The 22,396-nt window shown below is 47.5% G+C and overlaps 1 protein-coding gene across 5 annotated transcripts in view; it reads left to right on the top strand.

Annotated features, from left to right (window-relative positions):
- The first annotated feature begins 5,920 nt into the window (after positions 1-5,920).
- The window catches only part of LOC115508859 (mitochondrial intermediate peptidase), a 156,738-nt gene continuing 140,262 nt past the window's right edge, over positions 5,921-22,396 (top strand). For all 5 annotated transcript variants that reach the window (XM_030307882.1, XM_030307892.1, XM_030307874.1 and 2 more), the window contains exons 1-5: positions 5,921-6,124; positions 8,813-8,986; positions 12,437-12,525; positions 15,366-15,452; positions 20,741-20,804. In XM_030307882.1, the coding sequence (XP_030163742.1) occupies positions 5,936-6,124; positions 8,813-8,986; positions 12,437-12,525; positions 15,366-15,452; positions 20,741-20,804 (603 nt within the window). In that variant the 5' untranslated portion in view covers positions 5,921-5,935. The remainder of the gene's footprint in view (positions 6,125-8,812; positions 8,987-12,436; positions 12,526-15,365; positions 15,453-20,740; positions 20,805-22,396) is intronic.

Raw genomic sequence — 22,396 nt, 5'->3', positions numbered from 1 at the left:
TCTCGGGGTTGTGAGTTCAAGCCCCGTGTTGGGTGTAGAGATTACTTAAGAATAAAATCTTCAAAAGATGCCTGCATCATCTATTATAATTCATTTATGAGTTTTCATCGTTCCCCTTATCCGGAGAATCCTTTGCACGCGTGTTTCTCATGGGACCAGTGTTCTGATAACGCTAGTTAGTTCTTGAAGGAGCCGCATCAGGACTTACCCCTCATCTGAATTTCTGGGGACACCAGGAAGCGTCCAAGCGCTCATTCCATGTAGTAGCTAACACAAGGCGTAAGCTGGTGACGAGTCATTCCAGAAAGCTGTGGAACACTTTGCTCATTTGGTAGCTTGGGTTTTAATCGCCATTTAGGTCAACAAATAGTTGTATGAAACCAGTTGCCAGGCTCGAATTTGTACTGGTTTCCTGGGATTATTGTCACAACGCACCACAAACGGGGGAGCTGAAAACCACAGAAAGTAACTGTCTCACGATGCTGGAGGCTAGGAGTCTAAACCAAGGTATCAGCAGAGCCAGTATCCCTGAAGCCCCTGAGGAAGGTTCTACCTGGCTCCTTCCAGCTTCTGGCAGACCCAGACTTCCCCCGACTTGCGGAAGCCTCCAAGCTCTGCCCCCATCCTCACCTGGCCGGCCTTCCTCTATGTCTGCCTGTGCGCAAACCTCCCTTTTCTGATAAGGACACCAGTCATTTGGATTAGGGGCCACCCTAATCTAATATGACCTCCTCTTAACCTGAGTACACCCACAGAGACCCTGTTTCCAAGTGAGGTCATGTTCACAGATACCAAGGGCTAGGACTTCAGCGTATCTGTTTGGGAGACACGATCCAACATATTATAGGCTGCTCTGGTCCTCCAAAATTCTGACCTTCCCCAATGCCAAATACACTCACCCCATCCCAACATCCCCCAAAGTCTTAACAGTGTCAGCATCCGTGCTAACTCTAAATCTCATCTAAAAATCGCCAGCTCAGAGTCCCCAATCACATCATCATACTCCTTTGAGTCAGTTCTAAGTAAGAGCTAATGCGTGGATCATCCTGGGGCAAAATCCCTCTGCCTCTGAACCTGTGAAACCAGACACATCATTTGCTTCCAAAATACAATGGTGGGAAAGGCACAGGGTAGACAGTCCCATTCCAAAAGGGAGAAAAAAAGAGATCACAGGTCTCAAACAAGCTCAAGACGCAGCAGGGTGAATTCCTTTTGATTTTTTTCACTATTTACCGCATAAAATTGTTTTAACATTTATTTTTGAGAGACACAGAGCATGAGCGGGGGAGGGGCAGAGAGAGAGAGGGAGACACGGAATCCGAAGCAGGCTCCAGGCTCAGAGCTGTCAGCACAGAGCCCGACGCGTGGCTCGAACTCACAAACCGTGAGATCATGACCCGAGCCGAAATTGGACGCTTAACCAACGAAGCCACCCAGGCGCCCCATTACCTTATAAAAACTTTAAAGGAGCTATGCAAAGGAAAAGGTTCCTGGACAGAGACACTAAACAGCTACAGTGGAAAGCGGAGGATGCAGGTGAATTTGCTAAGAAAACGAGGCAAGGAGAAACTTGCGTTTTAGGCCACAGTGGCTATTCTTGTTCAGATGGGCACCCTCTGCCTCCCTCTTGTCTGGTCCTGATGTGTACCCTCAGACAAGTCTTTCAAAGGGTGTCGACTCTACACTCTGGGTAGACATGGGATTCAGGCCTATTTAGTAAGAATAGTACCTTCTGGCCACGGTGACTATTTCCAAAATGGCGCCCAATCCCATCAGACCCAATGGCATGCAATCTGCAACTTTGGAAGGCCTGTTGGGGGGGTGGGGGAAAGGGCAGGATCTTCAGGTGACGTCAGGACTTCACTTGGCAGCCATTTAGCTCATCTGTAGAGCCTGAAAACAAAGCCAAACAGGGCTGGAGATGAGCCAGTTCTGATGACATTGTTAAGACCCCTAAAGCCAGCTGTCCCTGAAGGCAGAGATACCTCTGGACTAGGTTGTTGCGTGAGCCACCAGATTCTCGGTTTCAACCAGTCTGACGCAGGTCTTTTGTTGTTAGTGCCATTGTTACCACGATTTGTGTCTAAAAGAACGTTGAGGAGTCTATGACCTAAGGACGGGGGCAGTGTGATTATAGCGGAAAAAAGCCCAAGACGAAGAATCGAGACGTACGGGCTGTCGTTCCAGCCTTGACCAAGGAACCTGCAGTGGGTACGTCATTCAGCTCTTCTGTGCTCCAGTCTCCTTTGGTACAGCAGTGGTTGACTGAAATCATTTTACACGGTCCCAAGCCTCTAATATTCTGCAAGTATTACATAGCCCTCAGTTAACTCAATATACTTTTTTTTTTTTTTTAAGTTTGTTTATTTTGAGAGAGAAAGTGCGAGCAGGGGAGGGGCAGAGACAGGGAGACAGAGGATCTGAAGCACGGTCCACGCTGACGGCAGACAGCCCGGCACGGGGCTCCAACTCACGAACCCTGAGATCATGACCTGAGCCGAAGTCGGACGCTTGACTGACTTGAGCCACCCAGGCGCCCCTCGTATACTTTTCCATGAGTTTGAGAGCAACTGATAAAGGAGCAAAAGGATGGAAGTTCAGTGCACATTCAAGCCACGCTATTTCCCAAATCGCAGCCTGGGACCAGTTTATCTGACAGGATGGGCCACTAGAAATTGGGACTTAGGGCCATTCTATCCATGCTCCAAGTCAACACACTTGGGACGACGTCTTCATTCCCTGGGGAAAGTGGGGCTTTTTCTAAATGATCATTACAAGCAGGCAGCAGTCTGTAAAAATGAAGGATTGAAAAACTGCTCGGTGCTTATGGAAAATCTGGGAAATGTACAGAAATAACTTCTGTTTATAGGTATTTGATTGGCCTTCCTTAACTTATTTCTTCTAGAACAGAGCCAGGACTGGGGCGAAGCAAGTGAGGGGCCCTGGGTGCAGAATCGAAAGAGGGGCTCACCTTCAGGTGCTGCCGCTGCCTGCACTTGACCCTGACTGTGAGCGTCTCCTTCAGTTTTGCACTGTGGCCCCTGTACCCACCTTGCTGTCCTCCTTCCCCTCAGCTACCGCGCGACTGATCACTTTATTTATTGAGCCAGAGTGTCCTTATTCTTTGGCTTTTTTTAATGTTTATTTTTGAGAGAGAGAGCAAGCAGGGGAGGGGCAGAGAGAGGGGAGGACAGGGGATCCCAAGCGAGCTCTGGGCTGACAGCCGTGGGCCCGATGTGGGGCTCAAACTCACGAACCGTCAGATCATGACCTGAGCTGAAATCGGACACTCAACTGACTGAGCCCAGGATCCCCTCTCTGGCTTTTTTCAATTGTAGTAATCTAAGCGGCTTCTCCCCAAAGTCTGGTTTTGTTAGGGCTGAACCGGGAGGCGACCTGTGCTTATTCAGGAACCCAACTTTATACACTGAGATAGACATAAGGAAAAAAATACATTTATGACCACACATGGGATACAAGCTTTTATAAAATTCTTCTTCTTTTTTTTTTTTTTTGATGAAATATGGAAGATGGGATGTAAAACACAGTTTAAAGGATTTCAAAAGATAAAGCTGGACTGGCAGGGGTGGGGCGCATGTAATGCGCCATTTGTGATTATTTTTCATTGGCTGTCTGTGAATCTGGGCTGCAGGTCTGAACAGTCTAACGATGCCAGGCTCTCTGAGACACAAGACACTTGGTTAATTTGGGACAAGCTGTCACCACCCCCACCCCCCACCCCCCACCCCCACCCAAGGACACTCTTAGGCTTAAATGTTGCATTACAATGGTTAGGGCTCCTTGTAGGAAAATCATTCTGGGCTAAAGGTAGGCTCTCAGGTTTGAAGCACCTTTTTAAGAAAAAGATGAAAAAGCATTTTTGTCAAATATATATATATATATTTATTATTTATTTATTTATTTGTCAAATATATTGGTAATATACTGATGAATTTTCTTTTTTACACGACACATTTGACATCTTTGTAAGGGTCTGCTATATGGCCGTTAGGTCGGCCACATGGGGTAGGCTGTCCTAAGGGCCACCGGTTGCCAATAATGAGATATTAACACAGCGTTAGGAATTTGGGGATTTTAAATCATTTGAAGTCTTTGATTAAAAGTCAGGAGAAAATGAAATCACAACTTACCGTACATGCATAATGAAATACAGTTTATAGTTAAGTTGTAAAGAATCGTATAGGTTCGCTACACTGCTTGTCTTAGCTAAATTTTAATTGTTATGTACCACGATTAACTGGGCCTTTTCTCCCTGCCAGGCTAAACTGAAAACAAACTCCATTTGAAACTAATTTTTTTTTTTTTTTTTTTTTTTTTTTTTCCCCCCAGGCGAAGGGAGGAAGGGGGATTAGAAGCGATCTATAGGACGCATGTACCACTCACTCCTGGCTTCACCTTCTGGCTTTCTGGGCCTTTCCAGAAGGCTCTTAGGACTGATCAAACCCAACAGGCAATGCTCAAGTGAACAGAGTTTTACTCCAAGCCCAAACATTCAGCGGAGATAAAGCTCTGGAACGACTTCAAATAAAGCGGTTTCAGAAAAATGTGCCTGTGGGTTGCCCCGGAACCAAAAGGTCCACTCGGGCTCTTGTTCCTCTGCACAAGTCACAGGAATCCTCCTTTTAGCTCGCCATCGCCGTCGATGCCCTGTGCGCTCACCGATTTAACGAATCAGGCGGCATCCAGTTCCTGCATAAAATTGAGGCCGTGTGTTTCGTATTTCGAGGCGCTGGCGGGAGGCGGCGGTAGCCAGCCCTCCCCTCTTGCTCGCTTTCCTAGGTGGGCCTCTTCTCACACCCGCACCCCCGGCTTCACTTCTGCAGAAGCGTCAGTTGTCAAGGGGCCCGTCCCACGTGCATCCGCCACTCTGCAGCCCGGCTCGACCCTGAAATAGACCAGGGACCGGCAGGTGTCTGCAGGGAGGAAGCCAGGCAAAATGTGAGGGTGCCGTTGGCAGCCTCCCCTCCCCTCCGTCCCTTCCCCAACCGTGGCATTTTTCTCCCCCCACCTACAGAAGCCTCTCGAAAGAAAGACACCTCGCTGTGAACTCGTTCACGTAATCTGCACGCACTTCTGGAAGGTACAGGAGGCAGGCACCCAGCACGATCCCCTTTCTGCAGACGAGGGCGTTGAAGTTTAGCAAGGGTAAGCTTCCCGTCCTGGACGAGAACCCGGCCCGACTCCGCCTGTCGTGTGATTTCCGTTCATTTAGGGGAGGCCAAGGCTGTCCAGGGCCCCCAGCCCTTTCCCACACTCCCCATCCTAAGCCCCAAGTCGCAGTTTCCTTTCTGCCTCCTGCCCCCAAATCTTCTCATTCCCCTATGGCTGAGTGAAGTGCGGCGAAATCCTCCCTCTGCAAATGTACACTGTAGATTAATTATCGTAACAATTTTACCAGCCAAACTCTGAGTGGAGACTCACTGGCAGTAAATTTACTCGGTTCCACACAACCATGCGGTGCAGTCATACCGTAGATTTAATTTCGACCATCGTTTAGGGTGGAGGCCAATAGAGTCGACGAGCGTCACGGGTGCTGTCACGTCGGGGAAGGCACTCAGGCGGCGGTCGCCGAGCGTTCGCTGCCCCTCCTGGAAGAATTCACCCTGCGGCGAGACTTTGCCCGCCTCGCTCGAGTCACGTGGGAGGGAAGCGTAAACCTGGGCGGTTCTTTACTCCAGACACACGGGGGCGCAAGACCGCGGCGTCCGCCGTGAAGGCGGCGGAGCGACGCTCTTGCTCGCGGGACTCCGACGTGCTCACGTTCTGAGGGCCTCGAGCCCCGACCCGGAAGCGCTGGCGTCACGTGGTGCGGCGTGGCCCGCTGCCTTGGAAACGCGGTGCGCGTGCTCCCGGCGGGAGCTGGGGTGCAGGGGCGGGGTCTCGCGGCGGGGGAAGGGGCTGCTCTGGGCTCCAGATGCTGTGCGCCGGGAGGCTGGGCGGGCTCGGAAGCCGGGCAGCGCCTCTATGGCCCGGGCGAGCGGGCTCGAGGGGCCTCGGAGCCAGGATCCGCGCCCGAGGGGTCAGCACCAGCTGGTTCCCGGTGGGCGCCGCCTTCAATGTCAAGCCCCAGGGCCGCCGCCTGGACCTGTTCGGCGAGCGCCGGGTGAGCGGCGCGGGAGGGGGCTCCCCTCGTACCCCCCGCGTGGCCCAGCAGGGATCCGGGCCGGGTCTTTTGGGTCTGGGAGGAGCCGGGCAGCGAACCCGCTTTGTACGGTAGGGTGTCGTGTGCGCTCTCGGTGACCTTGCCCGTCACCTCCTCTTTGAGGGGCTGGTGTAAGGGGGGCGGGGCGGCCTTTAGGGGTCCTGCCCCCCAGAATGTGGGTCCTGGGACCTGCCTCGTGTGAGCCCTCGCTCCACGTGCACTTAAAATAGTTCATTTTGGCGGTGGGGGTGAATCCCGCCTGCCGGGTCCCGCCCTCGCCTCACACTGGGACCAACCCCAGCTGAAGTGCGCTTCTGCCCCAACCCAACCCTGGTGCCTTGGCGCCTGGCCCTGCAGCTCACGGGCGGCGTCAAGTTTCCGTGTAATTACTAATGCCGGCGATGCTCGAAATGCCGGTTTAAATTTTTTCCAAAGCTTTGGGCTCTTCATGGTATAAAACACAAAAACTGTTGAGAACCGTCTAATTTCCTATAATGCGATGGCGTTGATCATGTTGATTTCTTCCCCCGGGAAGTCACTGACTGAATTCTCTGGTTCCTGTTTATTGCTACGTCCACACACGCAGCAGGTGTCTGGCGTTACGTAGGCAGTCAATATTTACCGAATGCCTGAGTTAAAGGTGAAAGGAAGGCACGCTTGAAAGGGATTTACCCTTCTATTCCTGTTGTACTTTACATTTGTGGATTTTACCCTCCTCAGGTTGTTACTTTTATGTTTGCCTTTTAAATTTCTTCATCATCTGTACCATTGCCTTTCTTAGAAGAGCCTAGGATACCGTTAACAGTGAGCTTACTGATTTGAGTGTTTTCTTATTTGATCTCTGCCATTAGCTTTGACTGTTTTAAAAATATTTTTGTATGAAATTGGCCAACTTCCATAGGGGTAAATACCAGAATAAGGTCTTAACATACTTGGTGAGAGGAGAACAACCACGTATAGGTATTGAGTAGACAGATGAAAAAAGTAAGTTTGGTTTGGGGTGGATGAAATAGAACTAATTTTAGCTTTTTTTTTTTTTTTTTGGAAGATCAGGAGTTTAGATACTGACATTGGATTTTCAGTTACCTGAATTGGTTTTTGATTAAACAAGAGAACAACACAAAACCACAAAGGTTAATGTAGTTTTTTTTTTATCATTTCCATAACTAGTAGTCTGAGGTTTAGAATTCCGAAGAGCAGTGTGGAGAGGTGTGCTGGGAAATGAAAAATAGTCTGTACTTGAATCAAATTAAATCAGTGTAGAGAATCTGATTTGGTTTTGGTCCTGATTCTGCTCTGCCCGCAACTGTCTTTTTTTTTTTTTTTTTTCATTATTTAATCAGTTTGGAGAGAGGTTAATTTCACGCATCCCTTCTTGCAGAAAAGGTAGGCCTTATCGGTCCTGAAAATTTTACCTCTTGCTGTTTTCCAAAATCAACCTATTAGTCATCTGCAAAGTTAAACTACAGAGCTAAGCGCTGGTCCGTTAATTTGTCTCGTCCACGAGTTTGCCCATGTGGTAGGCACTATGCTGGGCAGCTGGTTCAAATGATGAAAGCGGTTCCTCCCTCTAGGATTTTGCCTTCTCAGGAGAGACTTTCAAACAGATAAATTGCAATACAGAAGTATGGAAAAAGTGTGGGCTTTGGAGATGTACGAAGCGGGCTCAAGTTCTGTCTTTCCCACAATTAATGACCTCAAACTTTTTTTTTTTTTTTTTTTTTTGGCTTCTTAAAGTGTGTTTCTTATGTGTGAAAGAAGAATGATGGTTCCTGCACTAGGATTATGTGATTTAAATGAGGGAACCTGTATTAGGTACAGAATTCTCCTCTTGGCGTGCAGTAAATGCGTAGTAAATGCTTTGTGTTTTCTATCCTGCCTTCCTGAGTGCTGGAACGAGTGCGTTTGAACTGGTAGAAAAGGATGGTCATTCCCATTGGATTAGTGATCTTTGTCCTCATCAAGATGCTGACGTGCTTTTGGAAAGTATAAAATTTGCTGCTTTCAGCCAATGAGTTGGTCTTAACATGCTTATTAAATCTTCCTGAAGTATCTATGTGCTCAACTCATCCTCTCTATCTTGAGTTGTGGAATACTTAGTTCTAGGTACTGGACTGGACCCAATGGCCAGCAGCGTCCCCAGAAGACTTTACATATACTTTCTAATATAGTATACCTGTATCCATGCTGTCAGATATGTACTGTCATCCCCATCATGCTTAATGAGAAGCTTAGACCCAGGAGGAGAGAGAACTAGGCCAACCGGGGTCATACGGCTAATGGTGATTACAGCTAATATCTATTAAATGGCTTTCTGCGTGCCAGGCAGTGTTGAAATGCTTTAAAAACACGTATCATCTCATTTAATCCTTGTAACTACTTTGAGGTAGGGTCTGTAGTAGTGGCTGAGCTGGGTGTTGAACCTGTATCGTTCTATTTTTGTTTTGTATGAAATAATTAAAAATGAAAAAACATTCACATTCTTAAAACAGGTGTCGTTTAATCTATGGAATGACGTGGGAAATGTGAACATGGCATTATGTGATACACCAGTGAAAACCGAGATTTCCTCTCCGAGAAAAGGACTTACACTTAACACCGAAAAATCGTGTTTTTAGTGACAAATGGGAACTGTTCTCTGGATTGCAGGGTCTTTTTGGAGTTCCTGAGCTCAGCGCCCCAGAAGGATTTCGGGTCGCCCAAGAAAATGCCTTGAGGAAGGCAGACTTGCTTGTGGAGCGTGTGTGTTCCGTGGCACCTGGGCCCCAGACCGTGCTCATTTTCGACGAGCTCTCTGATTCCTTGTGCAGGGTGGCCGACTTGGTAAGACGCTTGGTGTGAGCCTCGAAACTACCTGGGTGTCAAGCTGGTAACGTTTAAGCTAAGTTTATTAGGTTTGACGCTAGACTATAAAGTTAAAAGCATCTGGTCCTCGCTATGGCAACACGTATGCTGACAGCGTCTGAACCACGTGAGAGCTGACTTGTTCTCGTGGGAGAAAGTCATTAGGAAGGGAAAAATGTAGAGGAAAGGGTGACATGTAGAACTTGTACTTTAATACGTGTAGTTACGAAAATAGCACGTGATGTATAATCAAACAATGATTACTCGTATGGCAAAGATTCCTCGTAAAAACTTCTACGAGAATTTTAAGAGGACATTTACCTGCTCATGACAGTAAAATTAATCCTATGAAAAGCCAGTTTTTATCAACGTTTTCAGAAATGTCTTTTCCGGTGAAAACTAAGATTTGGATACGAAACTGATTGTATTAGTGGCTTCCTTTTTTTCACATTTTGAAGTTGAAACAGACATATACCTCGGTGTCTTCGCTAAGAAGCCCGTTGCTGAGATAGAAGGCACACGTGTATCTGCCCTAAAGAGCCACGTCTTCAGTAGTCACGTCGTTAGAGTGGCGCACGTGATCCAAAACTGAACCCTCCTGAGACTGTCTACTTCGTATTAGACTATATATTGCCTTCCCTTCACATTCGTTCAGTGTCGAGCCCCCACCACGTCCCAGGCTCTGTTCTAGGCACTGGGAATGTGGCTCATGACACACGGTCTCTGGCCTCAGGGAGCTGATGTTCCGATGTCAGCTTTTTTTTTTAGATCTTATGAGGCACCAGGCCCTGGTAAGAGGTTTACCTGGATTAACTGAACTAACCTTCTTAGCATTTTCAGTTGAGGAAAGAAAGGCAGTAACAGGTTAAGTGATGTGCCCAAGGTCACTCTCCAGTAGGGGGTGGGGCTGGGCTCAGAGTCCGGGCGTTCTGGCTGTAGAACTCACGCCCTTAACCCGCTGTTCTGAACCTCCTACTGGCTGGCTGGCTGCTTAGGTCAGATGAATAGGTCTCCCTTACCTGGAGAAGTTGGAGTGTCACTTAGCTTTATAAAAAGGATTTATTTTTAAAATTATCATTTGGCAAAATTGGCTTCTTTCTGGGGCTGGTGTAGTTGTGAATTTTAACTCACGTATTCACGTAGCCACCGCCACAGTTAGGGTACATAACCATCTCATCACCCCCCAAAGGCCCCTGTATAGTCCTGCCCAGGCCTCCCCTCTTACCTCTGGCAACTACCCACCTGTTCTCCCTCCGGCAGTTGGCCTCTTTTAAAATGTCAGATAATGGGGCGCCTGGGTGGCTCAGTCGGTTAAGTGGCCGACTTCGGCTCAGGTCATGATCTCGCGGTCCGTGAGTTCAAGCCCCGCATTGGGCTCTGTGCTGACAGCTCAGAGCCTGGAGCCTGTTTCCAATTCTATGTCTCCCTCCCTCTCTCTCTGACCCTCCCCCGTTCATGCTGTCTCTCCCTGTCTCAAAAATAAATACACGTTAAAAAAAATTGTTAAAAAACAAACAAACAAACAAATAAATAAATAAATAAATAAAATGTCAGATAAGTGGAATCACTTGCCCTTTGAAAATGACCTCTTTCACCCAGTGTAACACCTCCCCATCCTTGTTTTTTGCATGTTTGGAAGTCACTTCTCGGTTTTATAGGGTCTCGGTTTGCCCTGCGAATACTTTGGGTGGAGGAGGAGAAGGGAGAGGCACTCACTGCCCGAGGACCCCTCATACCTCCTCCATGTAATTGTGCCGATGGAATCTGCAAAGGGACATAGTTGTCAGGGAATTTCACTTATGTGCAATCAATACTGGCTTTATGTCTTCGTTGGTGGTTTATTTGTTGTCTTAGCCTGCATTTTAATTAAGTGGTGGTCTAGGATTTTTTTCCCCCCACAGTTTTGCTTTTGCTCCTCGCTGAGAGATCTTAACTCTCTGCCCCGTAGCTTGTCGTATTTTTAAAGTTTTTTATGATTATGAGGTATAGTAGTATCTCATTTAAAAAGTTTTAAATGTGACTTGTATGTGGAAATCTTTGAGTAAAAAAGTCAAAGAACCTTCTGCCTTTTCTTTTTTAAATGTTTGTTTATTTTTGAGAGAGAGAGCGTGAAGAAGGGGGAGAGAGAGGGAGAGAGAGGGACTCCCAAGCAGGCTCCGTGCTGTCAGCCCAGAGCCTGATGTGGGGCTCAAACTTATGAACCATGAGATCATAACCTGAGCCGAAAGCAAGTCGGATGCTTAACAGACCGAGCCACCCAGGTGCCTCGAACCTTCTTCCTTTTGAAGTTTTAAGGTTTTATCTGCCAGTAGGATCAATACCATAATAGGGCAAGGATTTTATAAACTATGATTTGCCACCAAATGGACATTCGCTTTCTTTTTCTTTTTTTAATACATTTCCTATGTAACAGTATTGTTTTCCTCATCAGTACTACAGATGAATTTTAAAATGTATGCCAGTATCTTGAAATTAATATTGATTGTAAATTCTGCAACGTGTAGATTAGTAACTTGTACAAATTGTAAATTCTACATAGCTAATTTTTCAGGCACTAATGTTATCTCATTGTTACATCAGATGTATAAAACTATGGATTTAAATGTTTTTACATTGAAAACTAATAATAAAATTAGGAACTTTGACCTTGTGGTGATTTTATTTCGTATTATAGTCATACGTGTTCTTTTCTCAGAGAACGAGGAACATCCGTGATGTTTTGTAGTTCCCTTGCGTTTTTCGTTTGAAGTATACTGCAATTAACGTGAAAACTGAAGTCTAACTTTACGTGATTTCATTAAAAAAGTAGAAAGAAGTGTGGCTCAGTTAAATGCTGAGGTCAGCGTGGCAGCTGCTGCAGGCCCTGGTGATTGTGAGTCATGGGAGCCAAGAGTAGGAATCCATTTTTATTAAAAGGCCTGTAAAGAGAGAATGTGCCTTTGTTTTCTGCACAAAGGCTAGAATGTAGTTAAGTCAGCCTTGAAACTGTGCTGTGTGTCAATTAAAACAACAAAAACAGAGAAGCCTGTAAGAGCTGTTCTCTGCAGCCAGGTTAACATGTGAGAAGCGCACCGTCAACGATCTCAGCCAGAAAGTTGTAGAGTATTTGAAATAAAATTCTGCTTCTTTTGAACTATAGAATTAGGGAGAATTTGCTTGGCGTTCACGTTTGAAGGAGAACGGCTTTCCTGAAACGAGGCCAGTGAACGTATTTTCTCTGGAACGATCCCCAGGGAATCCCGGGGACTCACGCCACGTTGAGAAAGAGGCCGCCTCGCCCGACTGGCGTAGGAACAGCTCGGCAATGGCAACGCGGCGGTCGGAGCCAAGGGGCCGACGCGACGGCGGAGGGTTTCCCTTCCGCCCTCTGATCTCGGAGGAGAGCCTTCCATCACACCCCCTCTCGGGTTTGTCTTTCTTCCTCATTAGGCCGATTTTGTGAAAATCGCCCACCCCGAGCCCGCGTTCCGAGAGGCGGCGGAGGAAGCCTGTACAAGCATCGGCACCGCGGTGGAAAAGTATGTTCTGTGCCCCCCTCCCCGCCTCCGTTGCGGTCTAGGCGACGCGGCTTTGTGGATTTGCCCCCCGCCCGCTGCCCGGGGTGGTGGGGTGGCGGGGCGGCGGGGTGGCGGGGGCGGGCCCCGTGTCTGTCTGTCTGTCTGTTTCCCCGTTCGTTCGGTCGCTCGGCTTCCCCGCCAGCGAGGCGGTCACGTGATTCGCGTCGGGTTTGCTGCGCCGAAGGCGGGCTCCCACCGCGGTCGCGTGAGGCACCGAGCGAAGCTCCGCTGCCCTGGTGACCGTCGTCGCCGCGTTAAGTCAGAGCCTCTCCGAGTCTCGACGCCGGCAGCCCTGCGGGCCCCCAGCTCCGGGTCGGGGAGGGTGTAGGGCGGTCAGAAAGCCAGCCCGGAGGGCCGAGGCGGGCCGGGGCTGTGACGCAGCGGGCTCGGTGACCCCGAAGGGCCTCGAAAGGCCTTGCGCCGCTCACGAGGGCTCCGCAGCGCTGGCGAAAACCACCCCCAGGGGGGCCGCGCGGTACCGAAAGCTCTTCGGCGCCCGACGCGCCGCCGCCGCCGCCGCACAGCGTCCCCCGCGAGAGAGCGCCGCGGCTCGCCCGGCCCGGCGTGGACGCCGTGGCCTCCCGGCTTGGACGGGGACCTGCTGCTCGTGCCCCGCGGAGCGTCACCTGCTCTGCTGGGGACAGTGCCTGTGATCTCCTGTCGCCACTGCTGCTCACCGTGGCAAGTTGAAAGAGACGAAGCCGGTCCCTGCCGACCCCAGACACCCGGCACGGGGCGGGGGCGGCACGGGGGGCTCCTCGGGAGGGAGCACGCCCCGTCCAGGGAAAAGTCCCAAGAAACGAGGCAGAGCTGCCCGGGTGCCCGCCTGAGCCGCCTTGATTGAACGCTGCATCGGGCCTGAGTCTGGATGCGCTTCCGGTCTCACGGATGTGGGTTCCGAGTTTTGCGGGGGGGACCACAAGGGAGCCATGACCGAGAGCCGGGTGTTGTCCTGAGGACCCGGGCAAGGTCCTCCCTTCATCCTGGACACGTGCGCCAGTCTTTGCTTCGGTGCCACACTCTGGCCACCGCCCGAGGCCTGCCGAGGGCCTGAAGGGAGGGTCAGGAGGCAGAACTCGCAGCCTTCACTCCATTCTCCGCCCTGCTCTCCATTCTCAGCACCAGGGCTGCTTTTCTCCTTTGGTCTAGCTGAGCTGTATCTTTTGTTTTTGTTTTTCAACATATATTTCAACATAGACATATATATATACATATATATATATGTATTTCAACATATATTTTTTTGTTTTTCAACATGTATTTTCAACATATATTTATTTTGCGGGAGAGAGAGAGAGCGCGAGAAAGTGAATCCCCCCGATGTGGGACTCAAACTCACCAACCGTGAGGTCAAATTAAGAGTCAGATGCTAACCGACTGAGCCACCCAGGTGCCCTTAACCGAGTCCTATCTTAACTGCTTCCGTTGATCCTCGAGGAATCTATTTCCAGTAGCGGAAATAAAAGCCTGAGATGAGGTGTGTTTGTTTAGAGTCGATGCCAGCTGTAGGCTAGAGACCTTATCTCAGGATCTTAGGACACAAAACGTCACATGGGACGTTGGCTCAAACCTCTGAAGGGAGGACACTGCGGGCTGCCTCTAAACCTGTCCTTGTGACACGCGGTGGCCCGTAGGGTGAGCGGGCCTGGGGGAGATAGGCGCCCACGTCGGTTTTCTCCCGGTTTCCTGGGAGTGATGCCCGGGTGCAGGAGCCGTGGTATGCCTGCCCTTCTGGGCAAGCATTCTCCCAGTGGCGGTGAGTGCCTCAGTCCCCTCGTCTCTGGGGTGGCCGGTGAGAACCACAGCAACAGAAACCCTTCAATTTCTACAAAGCTGCAGGTGTTTGATTACGCACTGACTGGGGACCTCAGGTGCCTGAGTACGGACTGGCTGATGGTTCTTACCGCCTTGTCCTTCCCAGAGGACCTACCAGGCAGGGAGCAGATCGTATCCCAAACCAGTTCACTGTTTAGCCCTGAGAGTGCCAGGACTTTTGGCGTCCGGGAAAGAAGGACTGAGGACCTGACTGTGGGATGGCCACCCGGGCTGAGGGCAAAACTGCTGTTGGGGGTGGGGGTGGGGGGCAAGGGCAGGCTGGCAAGGCTAGTGTTTGTCCACTAGGGTGGGGAGTGTGTGCTCTACACGTAGCATGTCATTTAACCCTTAGGGTGACCTGAAGCCGGACAAGCTGGGGGGATTCAAATAACTTGCCCGAGGTCACAGACTAGCGGTGGGGTTGGTGTTGCAGCTCGAGGGCGTGTCCCTGAAGCCCGTGTCCTTGAACTCTCCCGGCGGTGTGGGCCTGCCACTCTGGCCCAGGAGGGCAAAGGTTACCCGGGTTCTAGGCTCTTCACTCGGGAACCGCAAAATCTTTGTGCCCATCCTTCCTCCCATCCTCGCTCCTTTCTCACTAAAAGGACCAAGAGAGAAGTGGCCATTGGCCTATTGCTAACGGAATGAGTTCTCAGTGGCAGCGGGCTCAGACCGCCAGCTACGTTCCTCCCGTCCCCTCCCTCCCAACTGCTCTTCTGGTTCCGGCTGCTGGTTGTGGCTTCAGATGCATCCTCTTACCTTCCAGAACGCTCAGGACCCTGACATCCCCGCCTGACGGACTCCCCGTTTCTGTTCTAACTGCGGTGACGCTCTCTCTCTTCCAAACGAAGAGACAAAACCAGCCCCCAGAACGTTGGTCTCTGGGCGTGTGCATGCTAGGATGTCACACAGTTCTCTTAATGTAACGCTAAAAACAAGGTATGAGAAAGTCATTTAATTGTTTTTTTTTCCATCTGTAATTTTTCTAGGTTGAACACAAATGTGGAATTATATCGAAGTCTGCAAAAATTGCTAGCTGACAAAAAACTTGTGGATTCCCTTGATCCAGAAACCAGGTACTGTCTGCTTTGCGTTCCTTATGGTTGTGACCACAGAGGCCAGCGGATGGCTCCCCCACCCCCACCACGTCCCCGCACTCGCAGCCCCCTCCGTCTGGAACATTTCTTCCCGGAGTCTGCACGACTCCTGCACTTTCTTTAGGCCTTCACTCCTCCTCCTCTGTACCAGGTCATGCACTGTCCTCTTACCCTGTTTGTGTTCTCTTCTTAGTCCTGACCTTTTCCAGCATTTCTGTTTGCTCATTTGTTTACATCTCTCTGCCACGCTAGATGGGGAACTCCGGGAGGACAGGGACCTGGTCTGTTTTGTTCAGAGCTGAATCCCGGCTCCTAGAGCAGTTCCTGGCCTGTAGTAGGTGCTTACCAAAGGAATGAGTTCCTCTAAACAGTTGGGAATTACACTTAGCTTCATGCGTGAAGTCCCATCATCGATACCATCGGAAGATAGAAACCAGTTGATTTTATTGACTGGTGGGATGTCAAGAGCCTTGAAATGATTTCCTTTGGTTCCTTAGATGACCTTTATTATTCCGAACTGAAAAAGCTACATTTCTAGGTCAGCCCCCCAAAATATTTGATACAGGATCTTGGATACCATGTTTCTTTGCACACATTTATGTACGTATTAATAATTTTATAACTTTGTCATTAAGCCATCTATATATTACTCATCTCGTGGCTCAGAGGGTATACGTTTTCTTACCTGTTTGTGTTGTTTACTTCTTTTCACTCTCCGATTCTCTCTCCTCCTGCTTCCTTCTTTCTGTCTCCACACAGGGCTTCTGAGCCCCCACGAAGCCCTGCTCTGCAGGGATCCGTCGATAATGGGGTTTTGTTATTTATCTGATGTATGAGTACCGTGCCATACGAATTGCACAATGAGGCTGTCTTTGGGGCATTAATTCCCCCCGAATTCCTAGTATGCAGATACTTGTTTGACCTTACTTCACTTTGTCAATTCTCACGCTGAGGATACTGGGAAAGCTGGTGGTATCATCAGACTAGTTTGTCTTCACTCCGATTTTAGGCTTGAGCCTGATACTGTCTTCATTAGCAAAACAAGGAGAGGCTGAATGCCTGCTCATTGTGCTGCATTTATACTCAGCTGGTGTTGACTGAGTAGCAACCACAGGTTATTCGTTATCTGATTTTGCTAAAGATTGACTTTTCTGTATTTAATGTGTAAAAATTGTAGTGGAATAGCGGACCATTTTAGGTACAAAGGACTTGTTCTGACAGGATGCATACCGCATTTCTAGATGTTCCTAAAAATGCCAACGGGATTTTTATGTTATTTTTTATGTTTCTACTTTTAAATTTTTTAATGCTTTATATTTGAGAGAGAGAGAGAGCGAGCATGTTGGGGGAGGGGCAGAGAGAGACAGAGAGAGAGAGAGAGAGAGAGAGAGAGAGAGAGAGAGACAGTATCCGAAACAGGCTCCAGGCTCTGAGCTGTCAGCACAGAGCCCGACGCGGGGCTCGAACTCAAGAACTGTGAGATCGTGACCTGAGCCGAAGTCGGACGCTCAACCGACTGAGCCACCCAGGTGCCCCATATGAAGTTTAAATGAAATAATGAAAGTAAAATGCTTTGCCAGTGTCTTGCCCATAGTAGCCATTCGAAGAATGAGACCCTTCCATCCTTAAAGAAAGATAGAACAGAGAGCCCGTCACTTAACAGAATAGAAACAGAGTAAGAATAGTGTTTTAATGGTTTGGGATAATGGGTCCCCTCTAGTTAGGTGTCAGTTGATAAATAGTTATGGAGGATCCCTTTTTGCTCAGTTTCTTGGGAGGTATCATAAAGAAAAGGATAAAGAAATTTATGTGGCAAGGAATTTTATCATAGCATAGATTACAGAGTGGGAAAAATGAAAATATTTTTAGTTTGTGGGACCAAATGTTAGGAACGTTAAAAGCCATGGTTTTGATGGCATTTAAAGGAATGTTCAGTGTGTGTGGTACAATTTCACAAGAAAAAGCAGGATGCAAACGTCCATGTTAGTTGGCTCCCACTTACTCAAAACAAGGAGTATAATATAAACTGAGAGTAAACTGGATAGAAGCCAAGGGAAGGTCTTCTCTTGTTGGTGTCAGCCACACGTTCGTTGTCGCTGAGACAGTGTCTTCATGAGACCAAAGATACCGCCTCTGCCTGTGCATTTCGGGACGGACATCCTGTTGGGTGTCCCGCACTGGCCCACCCAGCCCAACAGCTAGGGCGAGCTACGTTCCAGTGTGAGGAATCCGGTGCCCTTTACGTTGTTCGGAAACTCAGCAAACATTTTTCCAGTACCTACTATGTGCTAATTTCTCTAACCTTATCGTAGTTAGTTTCACGTTGTCTTAAAAACACAAGTAGATTGGAGGGAAATATAAGAACTTTAATAGTGGTTGTCTTTGCTGAGATTAGCGATTTTAATTTTTTCCTACATTTCTACAGTAAAGCTGTTATACGATAAACCTACATTATGTAATGTAATAAACTTACATTATACAATAAATTTCCATCCCTATTTATCAACCCCCGTTATCTTTTTTTTGCTTTTTTTGTTTTATAAAAACAAACAGAAAATACCTTTGCTAGAAAAGATAAAGTGGAATGTTTTTCAGGTTGACTGTTCAGGAAGGGAGATCACCGTGAGATAGAGATAATGGGGATATTTTAGGGGCTCGAGTGAAGCCCTTAACATTATTTAAGAAAGAAGGCGAGTGACTAAATTATTAACGTGGTCTGTTGAATTTTCAGAATTTTTAGAAGAACGTTAATTCTGTCCATTCAAAGTATAGTGGGCGATAATCAGGAAGATAAGTAGACCCTTTCTAAAGAGTCAGGGAAAGCCAGGAGAGTAGATCAAATATTTGGATAACTTAATTCCCGAAAAAAAATAGTTAAAAAAATTACTCTTGACAGAAAGAGGTGTTATACTTGAAATTGGTTCCAAGCGTGCAGCAGCATTAAAGAGAAAAGAAAACAAGTCCCATCAGCCAAGAAACCCCGCTTCCGGCACAGCATCAAAGAATTTAATGTTCAAGTGGCTGCTACCAGTTGGAAGAAAAACTGAAAACCTCGTGCACAAGGCCTTTGAAAAATTGTCCAAGTGTACTCTGTTTCATGTTTTTAATTATTGGGGTTTGGATGGAGTTGAAATAAATAAGTAATTATCATGGTGGCGTTCACAGGTTTGTAGTCTATGAATAAGGAACAGGCTTCTACATGTAAAGCTAATCGTAACTATTTTTCACGCTCTGTAATACATGTATTGACTTTTTAAAACATTGGTTGCCGCTGTGTTTCATCCTCTCTGCTTATTATATTTAAGCATCCATGACTCCCTCGCGTGGCTCCAACATAACCTTTTGCAAAGATTCTGTGTTCTCCCAACGATTTTTTTTTTTTTTTTTTTGGATTAAGGTTGTTGAGTGGAAATCACAAATACCTCTGGTGCCTACAGCAGAGGAACCTGATTTGGTTGCTAGTGGGGGACAGCCTGCAGAGGCCTCGCAGCGGAGGATAGGGTGATTCATGGGATGCCAGTGTAATCACACTAAGGACTGCTGACCTTGACAGAGGTCGTCCTGGAGGGCCGGAGGGCTGGCAAGGGTTACAGCAGCCTGGCCTAGGCTGGTGGTGTAGGGAAGAAGGGGTTAATTCGGGTGATTGCCTCACTTCTGGTCCTTCTCCCCGTCACCACCCAAATAAATAGCTACCACTTAAGGAGTAATTTTCCCATGCTAATAAAGAAGTGACGTGCATTATTTGTTACTTACAGGTTACTGATACTGGCAGAAGTGCTTTCAGATATGCTCTCGTTTCTTGATCCCCTGATAACGTATCTATCGGTCAGATTTACTTACGAGTGGTATTAGATCCTTATCTCCCGGCCATCAGGGACCGTGTTTTCCACTGAAGTAGATTTGAAGAGCTGTGTGTACTCGTCCTGTTTCCATAGCTCGCCAAATTTTCTCTCAATTAGTACATGTATGAATTCAGTATTTGGGTTCCTTTGGTATCTAACGGGAAAGTAAACAACATCAAGTTAGCTTAGAACTAAAAAGGGAGAGATGGACTTCTAAGGATAAAATATTACAGGAGAAAATTAATGAAAAGGTACCCCTTCCTTTAGATGTTGTTCAAGATACTTTCTGCTCCATGGTTTCCGGTTCTTTTTAGTGTCCTGATGAAATTGTTACATCAAGGAAAGGTGGGGAAAATTAGGGCATGTTTTTAAGTCTGCAGATGCATTTGATGATTATTAAAAACCTTGCTCTCACTGGGTGTTGTATGTAAGCGATGAATCATGGGAATCCACCCCCAAAACCAAAAGCACGCTGTATGTGCTGTATGTTAGCCAACTTGATGATAAATTATATTTAAAAAAATGCAAAGAAAAAAGATGTTGCTTTGTACGGTGCATGCTAGTATGAATTCTGGAAATGGTGAGGGAACCTTCCATCACAAGTCTTAGCAGATATAGCGGTAGGTGGATGGGAGCGGATAAGTAAGGAACCTGCCTTTTAACAGCGATGCAGGAATGAAGGGTGATGGTTCACATAGTGCTGACCTGTGGAAGGATGTTTCTGATGGTCTCTCTTTGAAGTTTCCACATTCTCCATTTGTATCCTTGTTAGGACACTTGTATCTTTAACCTTATGTTCATTCATTCAAAAAGTATCGGTTTCCTTCTGGGACCCATGCCTTGTGGAACACACGTCTTTACCCACAAGCAGTCTAGGATACTCTGTAGTTCCGTTAAATATACATGCTGGATTATAGAGTTTTACCTACTTGCACTTAGCATGTGTACAGCCCGCAAGTACTTATTTGGTGGGTTGCATAAAGTATGTAGCAAGTGTTTTTTTGAAGGAAAGATGGTGGACAGTCAAAAAGATGGCCATCTTTTCCAGAAAAAACAAACAAACAAAAAAAACCACGGCAGATAAATTGGCCTCATTGGAGAAATTGTCATTCCTTTGTCAGTTAAAATTGTCAGTTTAAGACTTATCGTACAGTTAGCATGACGTATATGATACTAAATCACCCATCGGAGAGCTTAAAAGCCCAGTCCGTCAGCTAGATGTTTGGACTGACCTCTAAGATGTTAAGCTCCTGGTTTTAAAGAAAGTGCGTGTGTGTGTGTGTGTGTGTGTGTGTGTGTGTGTGTGTGTGTTGATACATCTGACTTTTGCAGAGTATGGTTGAAAAGTCCAATTTATTTACCAAGAAAGTGATTATGTGAATAATTATTGTTACCCATTGTAACCTGGGTTCGTTTTGTTTATAGGCGAGTGGCTGAACTGTTTATGTTTGATTTTGAAATCAGCGGAATCCACCTAGACAAAGAGAAGGTGAATATTTCCCCTCTGGTTTTTCCTCTTGTTTTGCTAATGTCCAGTTGGTTTCTTTGTTGCTGTCGCCCTTGTGTGTGGCTTAAATTCGTTTGTCATAAAAACTCTTAGGCTGTTTGTGTCGGAGATACTTCGATTAGTTGTGTCTGAATGTAGTGCTCAGACTCTGGAAGTCTGCCACCCGTGACAATTTGGAATTAAGACCTTGCTTGAGACACTGGGGGTGTTTTAGATGTGCATTTAGATGGGCAATATCGGGAAAGAGGCACGTGAGCAGGAAGGCTGAGAGTTGGGAAGGTCGAGGTTGGAAGTGGACGCACAGGGAACATTGTTAAGAAGTTGACAGAGGTGCGCGTGTTCACATTACACACGTCTTTGACAGATCCACACGGTTTTGTTCCGGAAACAGGAAGCAGGGGTCCTACAGTGTCCACCCTGGGACAGGAGCGACCTTACGCATTGTTCACACCCCTCCTTTCACAGATCCGGAAATAGGACAAAGTGATCTGCTCAAGTTCTCATCCTTAATATCCAGATTTTCTAGCCCTGGCCACTTCTATTTCTAGAACGCAGTATCCTACGAAACTTGAATGCCTCATTTCAGTATGAGGGCTGGGAGAATGGGGGTGAGTTGACCACCCCTGAAAATCCGCCCGCTCCACAGTTATCTCCCTACTTGCCTGCAGTCTATTATGGTTATGCTTTTTTTTTTTTTTTTTTTTTTTTGTAGGTATGTTTCTCCTAATAAATAGAACACAAATCCACTTACCTGTTAATAGAGGTTAGTTCGTCAGAGTATTCTAGAAAGTAGAGGTCACAGTCTTGAGGGTATGTGTCATCTACAACAGGTAACATCATTTTGATTGGTGCTGGGTTTGAGTAATGCTGGGGCCGCTTGTAAACATGTGGATGTGTTTATGTGGCTTTAAGGGCTCAGCATGAGACTCCTGACCGAACCCTGAGCCCACACATGCCTCCCAGCAGTCTTGAGAGGCTGACAGGCACTACTGTAAATTCATGTTGCTTAAAATTGGCCTCTCTTCAAGCCAGATTTTATTACCACTTCTCGGTATAATGAGTCTGCTGTTCTCTGAGTCACTCAAATAAAAATTGGGGGTTAGTTTGCATTTTTTTGTTCCCAGTACTTTCATGCCGTAATTCGTGACAGAATCCTCGGATCGTTCTGTAGAGCTTCTGCATGTGTCCCCGCCCCCCCCCCCCTCCCGGCAGCTCACCTTGAACCTTATCGCCACACTGAGCTGTCCTGAAGTTCCTGGTCTTGCTGACACTCACTATAATTGATAGTTAAGCAATTGATAATTAAGCATTTGCTGTTTGAAGCATGTGTGTTTCATCACATCTTTGTAGCCTCTCTGAGGCGCTTGCTGTCGCTCCCGTTTTGTAGATGAGGGACGGGGGCACCTCGAGTTTCTGTGATCTACCCAGGGTCACAGGGCCAGTAGCTGCAGGAGGCTCGGACTCCAGAGCCTGCTGGCCAACCCGGCTCGGGTTGTCTGCTGGTCAGTCTGACCTGTCTGTGAATGCTGAAGTGATTTCCTTAAAGTCTTGGTGTGATCCTTACCGTCCCGCCC

The sequence above is a fragment of the Lynx canadensis genome, chromosome A1 (genome assembly GCF_007474595.2).
Source record: "Lynx canadensis isolate LIC74 chromosome A1, mLynCan4.pri.v2, whole genome shotgun sequence".
Lineage (NCBI taxonomy): Eukaryota > Metazoa > Chordata > Mammalia > Carnivora > Felidae > Lynx > Lynx canadensis.
This window is presented reverse-complemented; position numbering and strand designations above follow the sequence as displayed.